This window comes from Camellia sinensis, chromosome 10 (assembly GCF_055761805.1).
Source record: "Camellia sinensis isolate YWXY chromosome 10, ASM5576180v1, whole genome shotgun sequence".
NCBI lineage: Eukaryota > Viridiplantae > Streptophyta > Magnoliopsida > Ericales > Theaceae > Camellia > Camellia sinensis.
This window is the reverse complement of record NC_138970.1, coordinates 100,940,382-100,956,778: the sequence shown is the minus strand read 5'-3', so window position 1 is coordinate 100,956,778 and position 16,397 is coordinate 100,940,382. Positions and strand designations below refer to the sequence as shown.

Below are 16,397 nucleotides of genomic sequence, written 5' to 3'. Positions count from 1 at the left end.
ATTTTGATTAATTTAACCACCGTCTTCACATTCCGTTTACAATTAAATAGAACTTGTGACGTGATACTAAATTTTATTTGAAATTTCATTTTATCCCCTTAATTATACCTTAAAATTAGCCCCCAAATATAAAAATATTAAATTTAAATATTTAATAAATAATTTTTTATTTCAATAATGAAAAAATTAAATTTTAAATAATATATATTTTGCAAAAAAATAAAAAAAATATATAAAAATGTTCATTCGGAATTATCTTGAGACTATTAAGAATGGGTACTTCAACAAACATGTCGTACCTGTACTAGGTATTTACTGACGTATGGTATTTCTGCATACATATCGGATACACAAAACACATACTCATATTTTTTCTTCTTAGTTTTTGACGTACTCAGACTTACCTAGTATATACTCAAGTCGTGTCGTACCTCAATCGAAATAATATTTATTCTATTGAAGAGACAAAATTCTTTTTATTAGATTTCTTTTTCATTTTTAGTTTTATGCTTTGTTTGATTTTAAAATTAAATTATGTTTTGTAAGTTGTTTAATATAATAATATTTAATTTTGATTTATCGTATACCTATATTTTTGGCATTATTGGATCTTAAAAAATTAAACTATTTAATCAATTTTTGTATTACTCCAAATTAAAAATAAATATTTTTTTACAAGCGTATCAAACTGTCCTCGTACCTTATTTTTTTTGAATTTTACCGTATTGACGTATCCGTATCATACCAATACCCATACCCGTAGCTGTACTTCATAAGTCTCAAATTATCTTGAGTCAATTCCGGAGAAACTTATTGAGCCAAAAATTTATTGTATACTATGTGTGTGTGCTCGCGCAATTGTAACTAGTTCATTCTTCAAACTAATTTCAATTGAATTGATTGACTAATAGTAATTTCAACATTTAGTAGGAAAAAAAAAATTAAAATTCAATTACTATCTAAAGAATACTCAAATTTTTTACTTAAAATTTAATTTTTTCATTTTTGAGATAAAAAATTATAAATTAAATATTAAATATTTTTTTTCAATATTTGGGGGCCTAATTATTTTTTGAGGTATAATTTGGGGGGTAAAATAAAGTTTGGTGTTACGTCAATAAGTTCCGTTTAATTATAGACGGAATGTGACGTCAAGAGTCAAATTGATCAAAATTTCAAAAGTTTAGGGAGGCAAGTTGATCTTATATGAAGTCTAAGGATCAAATTGAAAAACATGGAAAAATTTAAGAAGCAAAATAATATTTCCTCCACAACTAAGTCTAGCAGAGTGATTAAATTTAACATAAAAACTTAAAGAATATAAAAAGAAAAACAAACAAACAAACAAAAAAGATACAATTAATGCATATGCGATGCTAAATCCTTATTATTAATATGCATGTTTTACAGTGAATGCAGGAAATGAGAATGGTAGCAGCGAAGATGGAGATGGAAATGGAGAATTAGGCAAGAAAATAAACATCCCCTTGTGTCCGGAAAGATCTTGTTTTGAAGGTCGATGTTGGTGTTGTTTAACAAAACTTCCTCCCAATTGTCAGAGCACCTATGAACAATGTGTGCTCAATTGCCCACACCCTTCTGTATCCCATGTTAATTAATCCATGTTCCTAATTATCTTAATTTTCACAATAATAATAATAATAATAATAAATAATTAGTTTTTTGTGTCCTTTCATTTAAGGTTTCGTTTACCCTTTGTTGCATTTTTTTATTAGTACGTCAAGAACTACATTCTTGCCTTCTACAATCCCAACCACCAAGTGTTGGTAAATGGTTACAAATCTCAAAAGAAATTTTTTCAAGAATCATCACCATGTTCGTTTCCAATTTTTTGAAAATACTTTTTTAAAAAATCTAATTTCTTATTTTCTGTATTTTTTTATTTTTACTAAATGTTTTTAATATTTTAAACAATTTTTAAAATTTTTAGACACACCTAACATGCATACACTTAAAAATTATAATTTTCGTGAAAAAAATCTTTAAAAAATTCACTAAATACCAAAAATACAAAAAAAATAAAAATAAAAATAAAAATTTTGTATATTTTTCATATTTTTGTGTATTTATTAATTTATATTTTACTTTTTAGATACATCGAAGTAAAGTGCATCTGAAAAAGTAAAAAAAATGCTTAAAATATTAAAAATATTCACTAAAAATAAAAAAAAAAACACAAAAAAAAAAAACCCAGTTTTCAAAAAACTGAAACTAATTTTTTTTTTTTTTTTAACAAGCAAATTCAAATTTGTGTGCAAGAAAATGGTGGATGATTAAAAATTGTTAGTTAATTGCAGTTTATGACTGGTTCTAGCTAGCAAGTTACAAGTAAGCAAACATTTTAAGAAGCTTTTACTAATATAATCATTAAATGACCACAGTGTAGCTCAACAAATAAACAAATATAAATAAATTTGAGGCTTAAAGAGTACTCTGCTCAAAAATTACAATTCCTAAACAGTATTTTGATTAATACATATACATATATATTCAGTAAACACTACAAGAAAAATGAGATTTAATGGCGTTTTTTTAACGGCGTTTTTTTAAACGCCACTTTTTTTAATTTTTAACGACGTTTTATAACCGCCACATATTTTTTAATCAAAACGGCACCGTTTTATAATTGAAGGCGTTTAAAACCGCCTCCAAATGCGGTGGGTACACGCGCTTCTTCCGTGCTCATTTTGAAACCCTTATTTTGATTCTGTGCGAGAGAAACTCTGAATGTTACAACTCTCTCTCTCTCTCTCTCTCTCAACCCTCTCGAAGCTCGATGAAGCTCCATCTACACCCGCGATTTCGAAGCTTCAGAGCGATTTCGAAGCTCCATCACCCCACCATCTGCTCTCTTTCTCTCTCGATTTAGATCTACTAAGCTCCATTTTTCCAAATTTCGAGGTAGCGAGCTCCACCGTCTCTCTCTCTCTCTAGATCTATGAAATCAATAGAGAGATCTATGAAATCAATGTTTGAAGGCATTCTTACTTGATCCTTATTTGCAGAGACTTAGAGATTCAGTGATTTCAGCGCGATTTCGATTTCGAAGCTCCATCGCCACCACCATCTGCACCTGCGATTTTCATTTCACTAAGGTGAGCTCCACCGTCTCTCTCTCTCTCTCTCTATATATATATATATACCTACACTTTCTCTCTCTAAAACTCTCTTCTCGTCTTCCAGAAGCTCAGATCTGAACTCTGACCCCTCCATTACTCGCATTTCAAGCCCCAATGGCCGCGAATAGTCTACTTTGGTTCTGAACTTTAATCGGTACTCTCTCTCTCTCTCTCTCTCTCTCTCTCTCTCTCTCTCTCTCTCTCTCTCTCTCTCTCTCGCTCGCTCTATGTCTTTCGAATTTTACTGCATGTATAACATTTGAGTTCTTGGATTTGTGATTCAAAACTCCATCTTCAAATCCCTCTTTTCTCTCATTTCGTATCTGTTTATATATATATATATATATATATGTATGTATGTATGTATGTATGTATGGTTTGATTTGTGTTCTCATTCTCAGATTGCATCTTATAAAGAGGGGTTCGGTTTGATCTTGTTCTCTTCCTTGCAATTTCAATCCGGGTCAAGAAAAATTGGCTATGGCAAAAACCTTATTGTTCTGATTGACGGAGCTTGATTTAGATTTAATTTATTACTGTGGATTTGGGTTTTCATTATTTGATTTAATTTGCTGGCTCTGTCATGCTATTTGTTTATTTTTTTTTTTATGGTTCCAATGTTTCATATATGCTAGTATTTAATTAATTACTCTTATGGTTACAGTTGCCTGTGAATTGGAATTGGTTGAAACCATCATTGTGGGATGGGATTCTTCATGCTAATGTTTGAACTATATGTATGAGTATGATTACTTATGGTTGCATTGTAGGAACCATGCAAATGGCAGTCGGAGTTACATTTGGTATGTGTCTGAACTTTTTTTTTTTGTCAATATCGTGTTTGTTCCATAACATTGCCCTCATTAGTTTGTTACAGTTAATTACTTATAATTACTTTTGAGTAATTTGTTAATGTGTACTGTTGCTCTTGATTATGTCTAATAATGTTTTTATTATATCCAAACAGCTTTCTATTGCTTATTTGTGTTGTGTGTTTGTGTATATATGTATAGAGAGGATCTAGCTACTTTTTCTAAGTAATCTTATTCTAGCCATCAATTTTTGAGGATAAAATTAGTTTTCATTTTGCTATTTCTGATGAGAATGTGAACATGTGGAATTCTAGATGGCTTTTTTAGCATGTACAAATTTTAAGTAAGTGTAGCATTTTAATATGGGCTTATTGTTTCAGAAGAGGGCATTGCAAGCGGAAGAGGAAATGATGCGAAGAAGGACTAAACTGAGGTTTGTGTCTATAGATGGTGTGAAATTTATTGTACAAGTTATATTTCATGGACTAATTTTTCTGTCCAAATTTCTGCCACTTCTAGACAAGCGGGGAAAGCGATGAATTTACATTAGCTTATTTAATTTTGCATGTTAACTTGTTACTGTGATAGGTTTGGGACAGACGTTGCTTTAAAGCAGAGGGAAAGCCAACAGGGGGTCCTGGTGGGACACGTAGAAGGGATTACATTTCTTGACAGCCGTGGAGATGGTCGTTATTTCATTTCAAACAGTAAAGATCAGACCATCAAACTTTGGGATATCCGAAAAATGTCCGCCAATGCTACTGGGTATGCTCACTTCCAGGCCTATTTGTAATTACTTGTTTATTTTAAATGATAATAATCGTGAAAAGTATGAGTTATTAATCAAACTTTCTGAGTCAACTAATTAGTTATGTCTCATTGTGCCAAAATTTTGTTTGACTTTAGTCCAAAATGTTGTACATGTTGAACAGCTTTGAAAGAGCTAATAGGAACCCCTGTAATACATTTTTCCTTCCTCGATTTCAGCAAACCTGGATTTGGGCATTATGAATGGGATTGCTGATGGATGGACTACCCATCTCAGGCAAGAGGTTTAAAGCACCCAAATGATCAATCATTGGCCACATATAAAGGTCATTCAGTATTGCGCACTCTCATTCGCTGTTACTTTTTGCCCACATATAGGTAACACTATGTAAATCTCTTTCCCTGTACATTGGGGCTGTTATTTTGAAGTTATGGATTTGTTTTCTTAGTTAGCTCAGCTCAACAAGCTTGCAGGTTGCATCCTATCTTGGTTTTACCTGAAGAAACTCTATTTGCCTATTTGTTAAGAGTATATATAAACACCATTTTACAACTTTAGCCAATGTGTTCTCAAATTTCTTGATTGATTTTTTCGCAGCACTGGTCAAAAGTACATCTACACTGGATCTCATGATTCTTGCATATACATCTATGATGTGGTACGTAATGAAATATATCGACTGTTTTTCTCTTTTCTGAATGCTTTACCCCAGTACAAACCAAAGTTCTTTATCAGAACGGACATGCAGGAGGTTGCAATTCTCTGATTCCGTTCTGTGCTTGTGGTTTGCATGTAGGGAGATTCAAAATCATTCTTACATGGGATATCTTAGGGAAATTTACTGTGAACACACAATTATATTGAAGATATGACAAAGATTTCTTTTGGTGTTTCGAAGGAAAGAACATAAATATCATAATTGGACAGATATGATATATACGATAGAGAAAATGTTATGCGTGCATGCGCTGTTTTCAACTGCCATATTAGACATAATGTAGTAAGTGGCTTCTGCAAAACCGTGGTTTTACTAAAGCATTAATAATAGAACAAACACACACAGAATCAAGAACACAATATATACTTGGTTCAGCAGGGTGTCTCTATTTCCACAGCAGATGTGCAGGCTGTTTCGTTTTGTGCTGGGCTCAATTTTGTGCTGGGCTCAAGTAGTTTAGAGGAGTCCCAGGTGTGTGTGTGTGTGTGTGTGTGTGTGTGTGTGTGTGTGTGTGTGTGTGTGTACATATATAATGCTGATATTGTTTAAATTTTATGTTAAATCAAATTCTTTTAGTGCCTCAATGATGGGACTCCAGAAGTGAGGGATGCAGCCTTTTCTGCTTTGGCAGCAGTGGCTGAGGTATTCCTTTCAATCATATTGCTACTCAACTATATCATGTCTTCCTAGTAAAACTTGATTCTTATTTTTTTTCCCCAAACTTGTGAAGGAAATAGACCAAGATTTGCTAGTTACTTCTGTTGCACTAATTATTGTTTCTTCATTTTTCTTTCTATTCTAGGTGGTTGGCATGAGGCCTTTAGAAAAATCGTTGGAGAAACTGGATGACGTTAGAAAAAAGAAGCTTTCAGAAATGATTGGGGGTTCTGGAGCTGGTTCAGTTGGTTCAATCTCAGGTTTGAATTATTTTATTGTTTTAAATTTGTTACAATTTTTCTCCTGAAAAAATGATACATTCTTTGAGGTTTTCTCTATGCTGATAATAATCATGATATGCCAGTTACAGTTCAAACTTCTAGTGGAAGCATTTCTTCTGCAGCGGTGAGTTTATTCTTGCCTTTCAAATTAATGGCCATGCTTTGTATACTTTTTACCTATGAACTAATAGAAATTTTAGGGCTTCATGAAGTAATCTTGACACTAGAATTTTGGTGGATGGAACTTCTAATGAAAATTCCATTTCTGGCTTACTCAAAAGGGTTCTGCTTTTTCAATTACTTACCTCCTTCATCTCTTCTCCAAAAGATAAGGATCCATGGAATTTTCATTAGAGAAAAGAAGATACAATGGATGGATAAGATTAAAAAAAAAAAAAGAAGTGAAAAAGGGGTGCTTCAAGACAATAAGAAGCTTGTTACCCAACCCATGGAATAAAATAGTGATGTATATTACCCATAGTAAAGACCAAGTTTTAGAATGCAAGAACGAGTGTGTGCTCAAATGCCAAATGATTTGAGATCAATATACCAAGTATTAAAGCAAGATAATAGGATAATTATGAGAGAGTAGGCACAAGTTTATCAAATTCAAGGTACTAATTTTGTGTTAGGGATGTCAAGCATATATCACAATGAAACACAACCACCCAAAGCATCCAAAGACGTCATCAAAACCGAAGCATAGGACTAACAAATCTATATGACCAAATGCAAAACAAAGCCCACACTCTTTTTAGATCCAATTGAAATTTTATGGAGGTTAAAAATGACCTGTCATAGGAAGTGACTAAGATGTTCCCTTTTTTAGCCAACATTTTTTGTCTTATTTGTTGATCTAGGGACCCATCTAATGTGTGCCTTTAAGGATGAGAATGGATCCAAATGCTCCAAGGGCCTAAAACTCGAGTTCTCATGTATATGCTTGACATGATAATAACAATTGCGATCTGGATTGTAGGCTTGTAGAATCTTATGACCCTAAATGGTCAAAAAGATCCAAATTGTTGTAAAATTGGTATATTATAGCTGGATTGTAAGTAGGATCTTGTAGGATTGCAGTTAGGATCTTTGGGTTGGTGATTTTTCACCTCATCTTTATTATGCATCATCCTTGTTGGTATTTTTACCTTTTTTCATTGTTATAAAAGTATAATCTTATGATTCTTGATCCGATACGATTCAATCTACTAGACTCTCTCACCATTCTCATATCCTGATTTATTAACCATGATGCCAGAGTTGCCTTGAACTGAACTATTATCCATGGTCAAGGTAGATTCCTTCGGTTTTCATAGTAAAATTTGTCTCTTTTTTGGGAAAAGAAATATAATGTGCTATTAGTGCTATATATGAGAGAAGACAAAATCAAAGCTTAATGCAAATTTTATGTCTCATGGTGTTGCAAGCCTTAGGCTCAATATTCAGTTGCTAGACCGTTAAAGTTTGTTCTTCGTGGCATTTCCTTGATCTATGCCTTGGTTTTTGATTCATTTCATGGATTATAAATCTTCATCATGTAGTATCATCAATTCTATTTTCATGATGGTAAAATGAAGCATGGCATAGTAATCAATTTAATATTTGAATAAATGCATGTGAAATTTAAATCTTATGCATTTAGGCCTCCAAGGAGTCATTTCGACATGTTTATCTAGCTTCAATATGATGTACACGTTAATCTTTTTGCAGGTTTCTGAAGGATCATTTGTCAAAAAATCGGCAGTAAGCATGCTTAGTGGGATGAAACCTGTTCAGGCTGTTGTGAGTATTTTCTTATAATTTTTTTCTTAGCATGTCCTGTTTTATGCATATTGTGTTAGATAACATTTTTTTGCATCTTTGTGTTCTATTATTGGGTTTATATGTTTTCTCAGCCTGCTAGTAAGAAATGAGGGGCTGTAAAATCGGGTGTCAATAAGAAAGGAGATGCTGTTGGACAATTAAAAACATCCAAACCAGCTGAACCTGAAGACGTTGAGGTAAATCATTGATAATTTTATTTTAGCTATTTGATGTGCAGCTTGTACTATCTCTTGTGATGATGACTGTGTACGACGTTTTAATTGCGCCACTTTTTAACAAGCTCACTCCAGTGAGTTTCAAATAATTTTTTAGCCCATTTTACTTGAAGAAATCAATTCAAGTTCATGTTTAGTTTAATGGTAATTTATTGTGGAACTTGCCTTGATATATGGTTTTTATTGTACCCTTCATTGTTGCCTACTGTTTGCTTACAGTATTACTAGTTTTCTGAAAGATCTTAGGGCCTCATCTTAAAAGTTGTGTGGCATTTTCTTATAGGAGCACCCTAAAACATTTATTTATCTGCATAGCCAATTCATGCTGGTTAATGGGTTGTGAGCAAACTTGCTTGGTGGACTGGGTAGTGATAGACACAACATTTTCATTTTGATAGAAATTTGGGTGATATTCAAGAATCTATATCAAAATAATCATTAGAATGGTTTGCAATGGCGAAGCAACATTCTATGGTTCCGCATGAGTGGTTGCAGAACACTTGCACTAGGATCTGGTGTGTTTGGCATGTCTTTCTTTATTTTTTGTTTGGCTTGTCTTTGGCATGTTTGTAGACACTTCAATGTAAATTCTAGGAGTGTAGTTAATGCTGCTGCTGTGTTGTTGTTATGATTAGTTTTATCTGTGAGAGAATCTGTTTTTACAGAGCTTATAGTTTCCTGTTGTTGGAGGAGAGGGAACATTTCTAGTTAGTATATATGCTGGAAAAATAACATTTCCTTTCTAATTAATTATGCTCAGATGAAATTAGTTGTAAACATGCTGGACCTTCCTTCTTTAACCATACTGGATTGATAAATTTGCAGGAATGGGTGATTGACACTTTGTTATTCCTTTTCATGCATGTGGGGGACTCCAAAACTTGTGCAGAAAATGCCTACCATACAGGTAAATCTATGGATTTGGTTTTAACTTGGATGATTTTCATGATTTTCCCCCTCCTAATAATGATAAAGGACCATGTAACAGCTGTGGAAGGATGGCAAGAAACAGGCAGATGCGTCCTATTGGACCAAAAGCTGGTGGTTCTCCATGAAAACAATATCAGTTACTGTGTAATACATTGGCATGAAATTTTGTTTGTTCTTCTTGAATGGCTATGAGATGTATTGGTAAGTTGTATAGGGAAGAGGATTAAATCAAATAAAACTAAGCTGTGTATCACAACCAGAATTTACTTGCACCATATTTTATGTATGTTCTCTTGAAACAAATGCATTAGATTTTTTTTTTTTTTTTTGGTATTTGTGTTTGCAGTTTGAAGGCCTATTTTCCTTTTGTTACTGTACTTGTCAAAGTGCTTTTGAGGGCTTATGCATCATTAAGTATGGGTATATCAATAATTAGTGTTCATTTTATATAAAAAAAAAAGAGTGGTTTATTTTTAAAATCACAGAATTAGCATAATTTAAAAAAATAAAAAAAATGAAGTTATAATGGCGTTTTTCAAACGCCACTATAGTATAGTGTTAACTGCTATGTTTTTAAAATTGAAAAAAGATATCACAACGTTTTTAAAACGTCGCTAAATACTAGTGTGACATCAGTTAACACATTTAGCGGCGTTTTTTGAAACGCCTCCTATACTAATATAACGACGTTTTCCAAGCGCCGTAAAGATACAGCGACGGCCGCATCTTCGACGTTTGATATTAAGCGTCGCAAAAAGAATTGGCGGCGTTTTCAATAGCTATAGAGGCATTTTTTAAACGCCTCTAAAAACCTCATTTCCAGCAGTGAAATTTGGCAACAACTCTGGATTAAGCTTTATTAAAAAAAAGAAAAAAAAAAGTAATCAATAATTGTCAAAGCCTAAATTAATAGATCAAATGGTCTAATACCGGTAAAAACAACAGTCATGGAAGATAGCCACATTTTTAAGAAGATAGATAGGCTAACCGGAGGAAATCATCGTTATGTATGCCAACTTTACTTTTTCAATTTTTTTATTCAGTCTCTGTCTATATTTACATTTCTCTCTCCTTTTTTTGTTCACTACTAGAAAACAGGGCTTTTGAGTCGGCAGCGTGCCGTCGCAAATAGCGTATTTGCCGACGCAAAAACTTTTTGCGACGGCGTTTCAACGGCAACTCAAGGGACGAAAATGGTGGGGTCGCAAAAAGTTTTTGAGTCGGCAATCTGCCGACGCAAAAGGTTTTAATTTTTTGAGACGGTAGATTGCCGACTCAAAAGTGGTTAAATGTTTTAAAAAATTTAACTCATAATTTTCTCATTGAGGCTCCCAAGTTTCGAACACACACCATTTGGACAATTTAACCTGAGGTCGCCGCACTAAATCCACTTCACCACCATACCTCTTTCAGATATTAAACGAGATATATATTATTTATAGTATATACACTCAATATTAATATAAAAGTATATGTATAAATAAATATATTTTTTAAATATAATCAAGTAAATATATATATATCTTGGCTATAAATTTTTTTTTTGCTACGACATCAGTTGCCGACACAAAAAGGTCTAATTTTTTGCGTCGGCACAAATTTGCCGACGCAAAAGGTCTATGCTGACTCAAAAGGTCTATCTTTTGCGTCGGTAAATTCAACCGACTCAAATAATGCTATCAAATATTAATTTTTTGTGTCGGCCAACGGTGTCGACGCTAAACGTTTGGTATTTGAGTCGGTAACTCTGTGCCATCTCAAAAAGGCTACCTTTTGCGACGGTAAAATTTGCCGACTCAAAAAACCGACTCAAAAGGCCCTTTCTTTAGTAGTGGTTCTTATTGTGCTTGCTCTCTACTCTACGGTTCCTCCATCTTCCCTCATTTTTCTCCTCTCATCATCATTTGCTGAAAGAGTTGTTCTGCATTCCAAGCTTCATCAGCTGCCGATACGATGTATCCAACATCTGACGATGGCTCCTACTCCCTATCAACATTGACCGTTATCAAGTTTCTTCACAACAGACATTAAAAAGAAATATAAAAACACAAGATAATAATTACATGGACATATATATTTTTCACAATTTTTATTTATTTTTTATTTTTTTATATGTTGTGATGTTTTTGGGCCAAACCCTCCATTGAAAGGGGAAAAATAGTTTGTAAATCGCAATGTTTATTTAACACAGCACATACAATAAAATTCATATGAAAGTTAAGGTTTTTGTTCTCCATCCTAAAAAGACACTAGTCTATTGTAATTTCTCCAGTTTTGTTTATGGATTTTGTAAATTTTTTTTGTTGCTATTCTATGACTATTGAAGGAAGAGGAGGATTGCAGCAATCTATAAACCAATAGTAATGCTTTTGGCTGGAAAAAGCAAAAAAATAAATAAAATTTGATAATAAAGAGAATGTGACTCAAGATAACCCTCATTTATGTAGACACACCACACCATTTGAAAAAGTAAATTCTTTAAGTCTTAATTATACACACTTCATTGATATAACTACATGGTGACAATGAATTTTTAAGGGCACAATGTGTTTAAACTTTGCCATTAGTGCAATTGGTTAATATCTGTTGTTAGGGCTGAGCAACGAATCCGTGAAATCCGTAATCCGATCCACTCCAGTCCAATCCAGTAGGTTTGGATTGATTTTTTGAATCCGTGGTTCGGTTCCAAATTGAAAAATTAAAAATCCGTAGTTCACTGATTGGTTCCAGATTGAACCCCATAGTTCCAGATTGAACCCCACAGTTCCGGATTGGAACCGATCCGGACCGTATACAAATAGTCTATATTTTTATTATATACTCTCCTGCATAATATCTTCTCTTATTTCATATAAAACTTAAATCCAAACCTAAACTTGCATAGTATCTTCTTTTATTATTTTTGTTTGCTAGTTTTTGGTGTTAATTTGTAATGGTCTACATACTTATGGTGGAATTAGTTTCCTTATGGTTATTTAAATTCTAGAATAGTTTGTCACTATTATGAAAAGACATGTTGCTATTATGAGACTAATACGGTGCTATATTTATATTTTTATGAAATTAAAGTGTTATATATATATATATATATATATTTGGTATTTAATTATGTAAATCTGTGGTCCTAAACCGATCCAATCCGTGTTTAGATGGATTGGTTCGGATTGGTTCAACGATTTAAATGGATTGGATTGGCTCCAATTTTTCAAGAACCGTAGATAACGGATTGGTTTTGGTTTTACTCCAATCCGGTCCAATCCGGACCATGCTCACCCCTATCTTTTGTGGTATATCTCTTTATTGGAGTTTGAGACCCAATTGGTTTTGGAAAAAGAATTTTAATTTGGTTTGGTATTAGTTATAATATATTTTTATATATTATATCTAATTTGTGGAGACCCAATTCAATTTGGATACAACTAGAGTTTAATAAAACAAACTCAAGACTCAACCATATATATATGTATATATATGTGGCTTTGTTTTAAAAAGGGAAAAAAAGAAAAGAAAAGGGCAGTCGTTTTTGCTTATGGAGCAGCAGCACCTTCTTAATCAATTGATCGGTGAGATAGGCTTTGGTGCATCTTTGTTTGAGTGCTTTGGTGAAGTTGATTTGGGTCGTTATTTTGGGTCTTCTACAACTCTGGTTCTGAAGATTTTGGATCATCTATTTGGTGAGGTCTTTCCTCTTGTCTATTTGTGATTATTTGGAATTCGCCTAAGGGTGGTTTGTGAGACCATTCGTGTCTCGTTTGTAATCGTTTGGAAAGTTATTTGGTTGATAGTGGAATCAGATTTCGATCCCGTGGACGTACCTCACATTGAGGGAACCGCGTAAAATTCTTGGGTTGCCTTTCATTTAATTTTTCCGCATTAGTTTTTATTTCCATTGAGTGATTTACTTGTGGGGAATCACATATTTTCCCTAACAACTGGTATCAGAGCATACGATTTATTTGAGTTTATTTATTTGTGTAAATCAATGGAGGGGAATGTGGGTCGCATGTCTAGCTTCAATGGAAGTAATTGGGTAACTTGGAAAACTAAACTGGTGGACCTATTATTTTGTAAAGATTTGTATGGAACCGTTGAGGGTGACAGTGGCAAACCCGAGGGTATGAAAGATGATGACTGAAATAGGCTTAATCGAAAAGTCGTTGGTGTTATCCATCAATGGATTGATGACAGTGCATTTCATCATGTTGCTACTGAAACTTCAACACATGATTTATGGAAAAAATTAGAGTCTTTATGATAAAAAATCAGTTACAAATAAAGCCTTTCGGTTTCGTAAGTTGGTTAATTTAAAATATAAAGATGGCAGCCCAATTCCAGAACATTTGAATGAAATAAAGAGTATTGTTAACCAACTTGCTTCTATGAAAATTATTTTTGATGATGTGTTACAGGCTTTGATGCTACTTACTTCTTTGCCCGAAAGTTGGGATACTTTAGTTATAACAGTTATTAATTCGGCGCCTGATGGAGTTGTCACAATGGGCCAAGTCACTAGTAGCCTGTTGAATGAAGAAACTAGAAGAAAATTAGCGGGTTCTTCTCATTCAGAAGCATTTGTTGTGAGAGGCCGAAGCAAAACAAGGGAGAGGAGTAAGATTCCTCATTGTCGTGATCAAAGCCGTGACCAATCAAAAGATGGTTCTTTTTCAAAGAAAGACATTGAGTGTTATTATTGCTATGAGAAAGGGCACATGAAGCGGGAATGTCGAAAGCTCAAGAACAAGGAGAAAAGGCGTGAAAAAAGTGTGGATAAGAAGCAAGAAGACACAACGGCAGTTACTACCGATGATCTCATGGTCATTTGTGTAGATGATTGTATCAATTTTGTGGGCCAAGAGAGCAATTGGGTGATTGATTCCGGTGCTTCTTTTCATGTGACTTCTCGAGTTGATTTCTTTACTACCTACACCAGAGGAGATTATGGTTCTGTTCGAATGGGTAATGAAAGTTTGTCCAAGATTATTAGCATGGGTGATGTTTGCTTGGAAACAAATTTGGGCTGCAAGTTGTTGCTTAAAGATGTGAGGCATGTTCTTGACATTCGCCTCAATTTGATCTCTACTGGGAAGCTAGATGATGAAGGCTACAACAACAAATTTGGTGATGGAATATGGAAGCTCACAAAGGGTTCTTTGCTGGTGGCTAACTGCGAGAAGACTCATACACTTTACTCGATGCAAGGAAAAATTTGTAAAGGTGTTGTCAATGCACTTGAAGATGATACTTCTACCGAATTGTGGCGCAAGCGGCTTGGCCATATGAGTGAAAAGGGGCTACAAGTTTTGTTCAAAAAAGAGTTTCTACCTGGTTTGAAAGGTACACATCTTAAAACTTGTGTTCATTGTTTAGTGGGTAAACAACATAGAGTTTCTTTTCAGAAAAATGTTACTTCTAGAAAAGAAAATGTTTCGGTGTTGATTCATTCAGATGTTTGTGGTTCTTTGAAAGTTAGAACACATAGTGGTGCACTTTATTTTGTTACTTTCATTGATGATTATTCAAGGAAAGTTTGAGCTTTTTTACTAAAAATAAAGATCAAGTTCTAGAAGTATTTAAGCATTTTCAGGCCATGGTTGAAAGAGAAACAGGACAGAAATTGAAGTGCATCCGATCATACAATGGTGGTGAATACATTGGGCCATTTGATGAGTATTGTCGCAGCCAATGTATTCGGCACCAATAGACAGTTAAGAAGACTCCTCAACAAAATGACGTTACTAAGAGGATGAACCGCACCATTGTGGAAAGAACAAGGTGTTTACTCTCACAAGCTAAATTGCGAAGATCCTTTTGGGTTGAGGCAATGAAGACAACGGTTGACGTAATCAATTTGTCTCCTTCCTATCCTTTGAATGGTGATGTTCCAGAAAGAGTTTAGACTGGTAAAGATGTGTCTTATGAGCACTTGAGAGTGTTTGGTTCCCGAGCTTTTGTTCACATTCCAAAGGATGAGAGGTCCAAGCTTGATAATAAGTCAAGACAATGTATTTTTCTTGGCTATGGGCGTGATGAATTTGGGTATAGATTGTGGGATTCGGTCGACAAGAAAATCATTCGAAGTCGTGATGTTGTGTTTCTTGAAGACCAAACAATTGAAGACTTTGGCAAAGGTGATCAACCGGAGCCAAAAACTAGTAATCTCATTGACATGGATCTATCTCCTTCATCTTCGGTGGATGATGAAAATGGGGGAGATGTGTAGCCACCTATTGAAGATATAGATGATGATACTAATCCTAATGAAGTTGAGCCAGAAATTGAGGAAGAGCATCCAACTCAAGAACCGCCACCACAACTTGAGTTAAGGAAATCTACAAGGGACCGACAACCTTTAAGAAAATATCCTCCCAATGAATTTGTGTTGATTTCCGATCAAGGGGAGCCTAAGAGCTACCAAGAAGCAATTGAGCATGCAAAGCAAGGTGATTGGAAAAAAACCATGGACAAGGAGATGAATTCCTTACTGGAAAACCAGACTTATGATTTAGTGAAGTTGCCTAAAAGGAGGAAAATTCTGAAAAATAAGTGGGTTTTCAAATTGAAGAATGACTACAAGAATCTGAGGTACAAAGCACATCTTGTTGTGAAAGGCTTTGGGAAAAAGAAATGTAGTGATTTTGATGAAATTTTCTCGCCAGTTGTGAAGATGTCTTCTATTCGGGTTGTACTTGGCGTGGCTGCAAGTACGAACCTGGAAGTTGAACAACTTGATGTGAAGACCGCATTTCATCATGGTGACCTTGAAGAAGAAATTTACATGGAGCAACCGGAAGGTTTTGTAGAGAAAGGGAAAGAGAAATTTGTTTGCAAATTGAAGAAAAGTTTGTATGGTCTCAAGCAAGCCCTGCGACAATGGTACAAAAAATTTGACTCTTTCATGATGAATAATGGTTTTTCTAAAACCACTTCGGATCATTGTGTGTTTGTAAAAAAATTTTCAAATGGCAAATTTATTATTCTTTTGCTTTATGTTGATGGCATGTTAATTGTGGGTCAAGATTCTACCATGATTAACAAGTTGAAGTTGGAGTTG

At 34.1% G+C, this 16,397-nt stretch overlaps 1 protein-coding gene and 1 long non-coding RNA gene across 2 annotated transcripts; both read left to right on the top strand.

The window, feature by feature from the left end:
* The first annotated feature begins 2,525 nt into the window (after nt 1–2,525).
* LOC114266581 (protein MOR1) lies at nt 2,526–8,416 on the top strand. The gene is made up of 11 exons (XM_082891985.1): nt 2,526–3,116; nt 3,205–3,294; nt 4,333–4,385; nt 4,541–4,717; nt 4,885–5,098; nt 5,319–5,379; nt 6,016–6,081; nt 6,242–6,356; nt 6,461–6,501; nt 8,088–8,159; nt 8,273–8,416. The coding sequence occupies exons 5-11, from the start codon at nt 4,980–4,982 to the stop codon at nt 8,288–8,290; spliced, it is 492 nt and encodes a 163-aa protein (XP_082748111.1). The 5' UTR covers nt 2,526–3,116; nt 3,205–3,294; nt 4,333–4,385; nt 4,541–4,717; nt 4,885–4,979; the 3' UTR covers nt 8,291–8,416.
* Nucleotides 8,417–8,782: 366 nt separating this feature from the next.
* LOC114267482 (uncharacterized) lies at nt 8,783–9,665 on the top strand. Its single transcript, XR_014342422.1, has 2 exons — nt 8,783–9,323; nt 9,405–9,665. It is a non-coding gene; the product is annotated as an uncharacterized LOC114267482 (long non-coding RNA).
* Nucleotides 9,666–16,397: the final 6,732 nt, after the last annotated feature.

What these genes read in the sequence shown, in the direction of transcription:
- LOC114266581 (XM_082891985.1), top strand. Translation starts at nt 4,980, where the DNA reads ATGGACTACCCATCTCAGGCAAGAGGTTTAAAGCACCCAAATGATCAA. An exon ending in CTTTGGCAGCAGTGGCTGAG is followed by an intron (nt 6,082 to 6,241) that starts GTATTCCTTTCA and finishes TTTCTATTCTAG; the next exon opens with GTGGTTGGCATGAGGCCTTT. An exon ending in GAAGCATTTCTTCTGCAGCG is followed by an intron (nt 6,502 to 8,087) that starts GTGAGTTTATTC and finishes ATCTTTTTGCAG; the next exon opens with GTTTCTGAAGGATCATTTGT.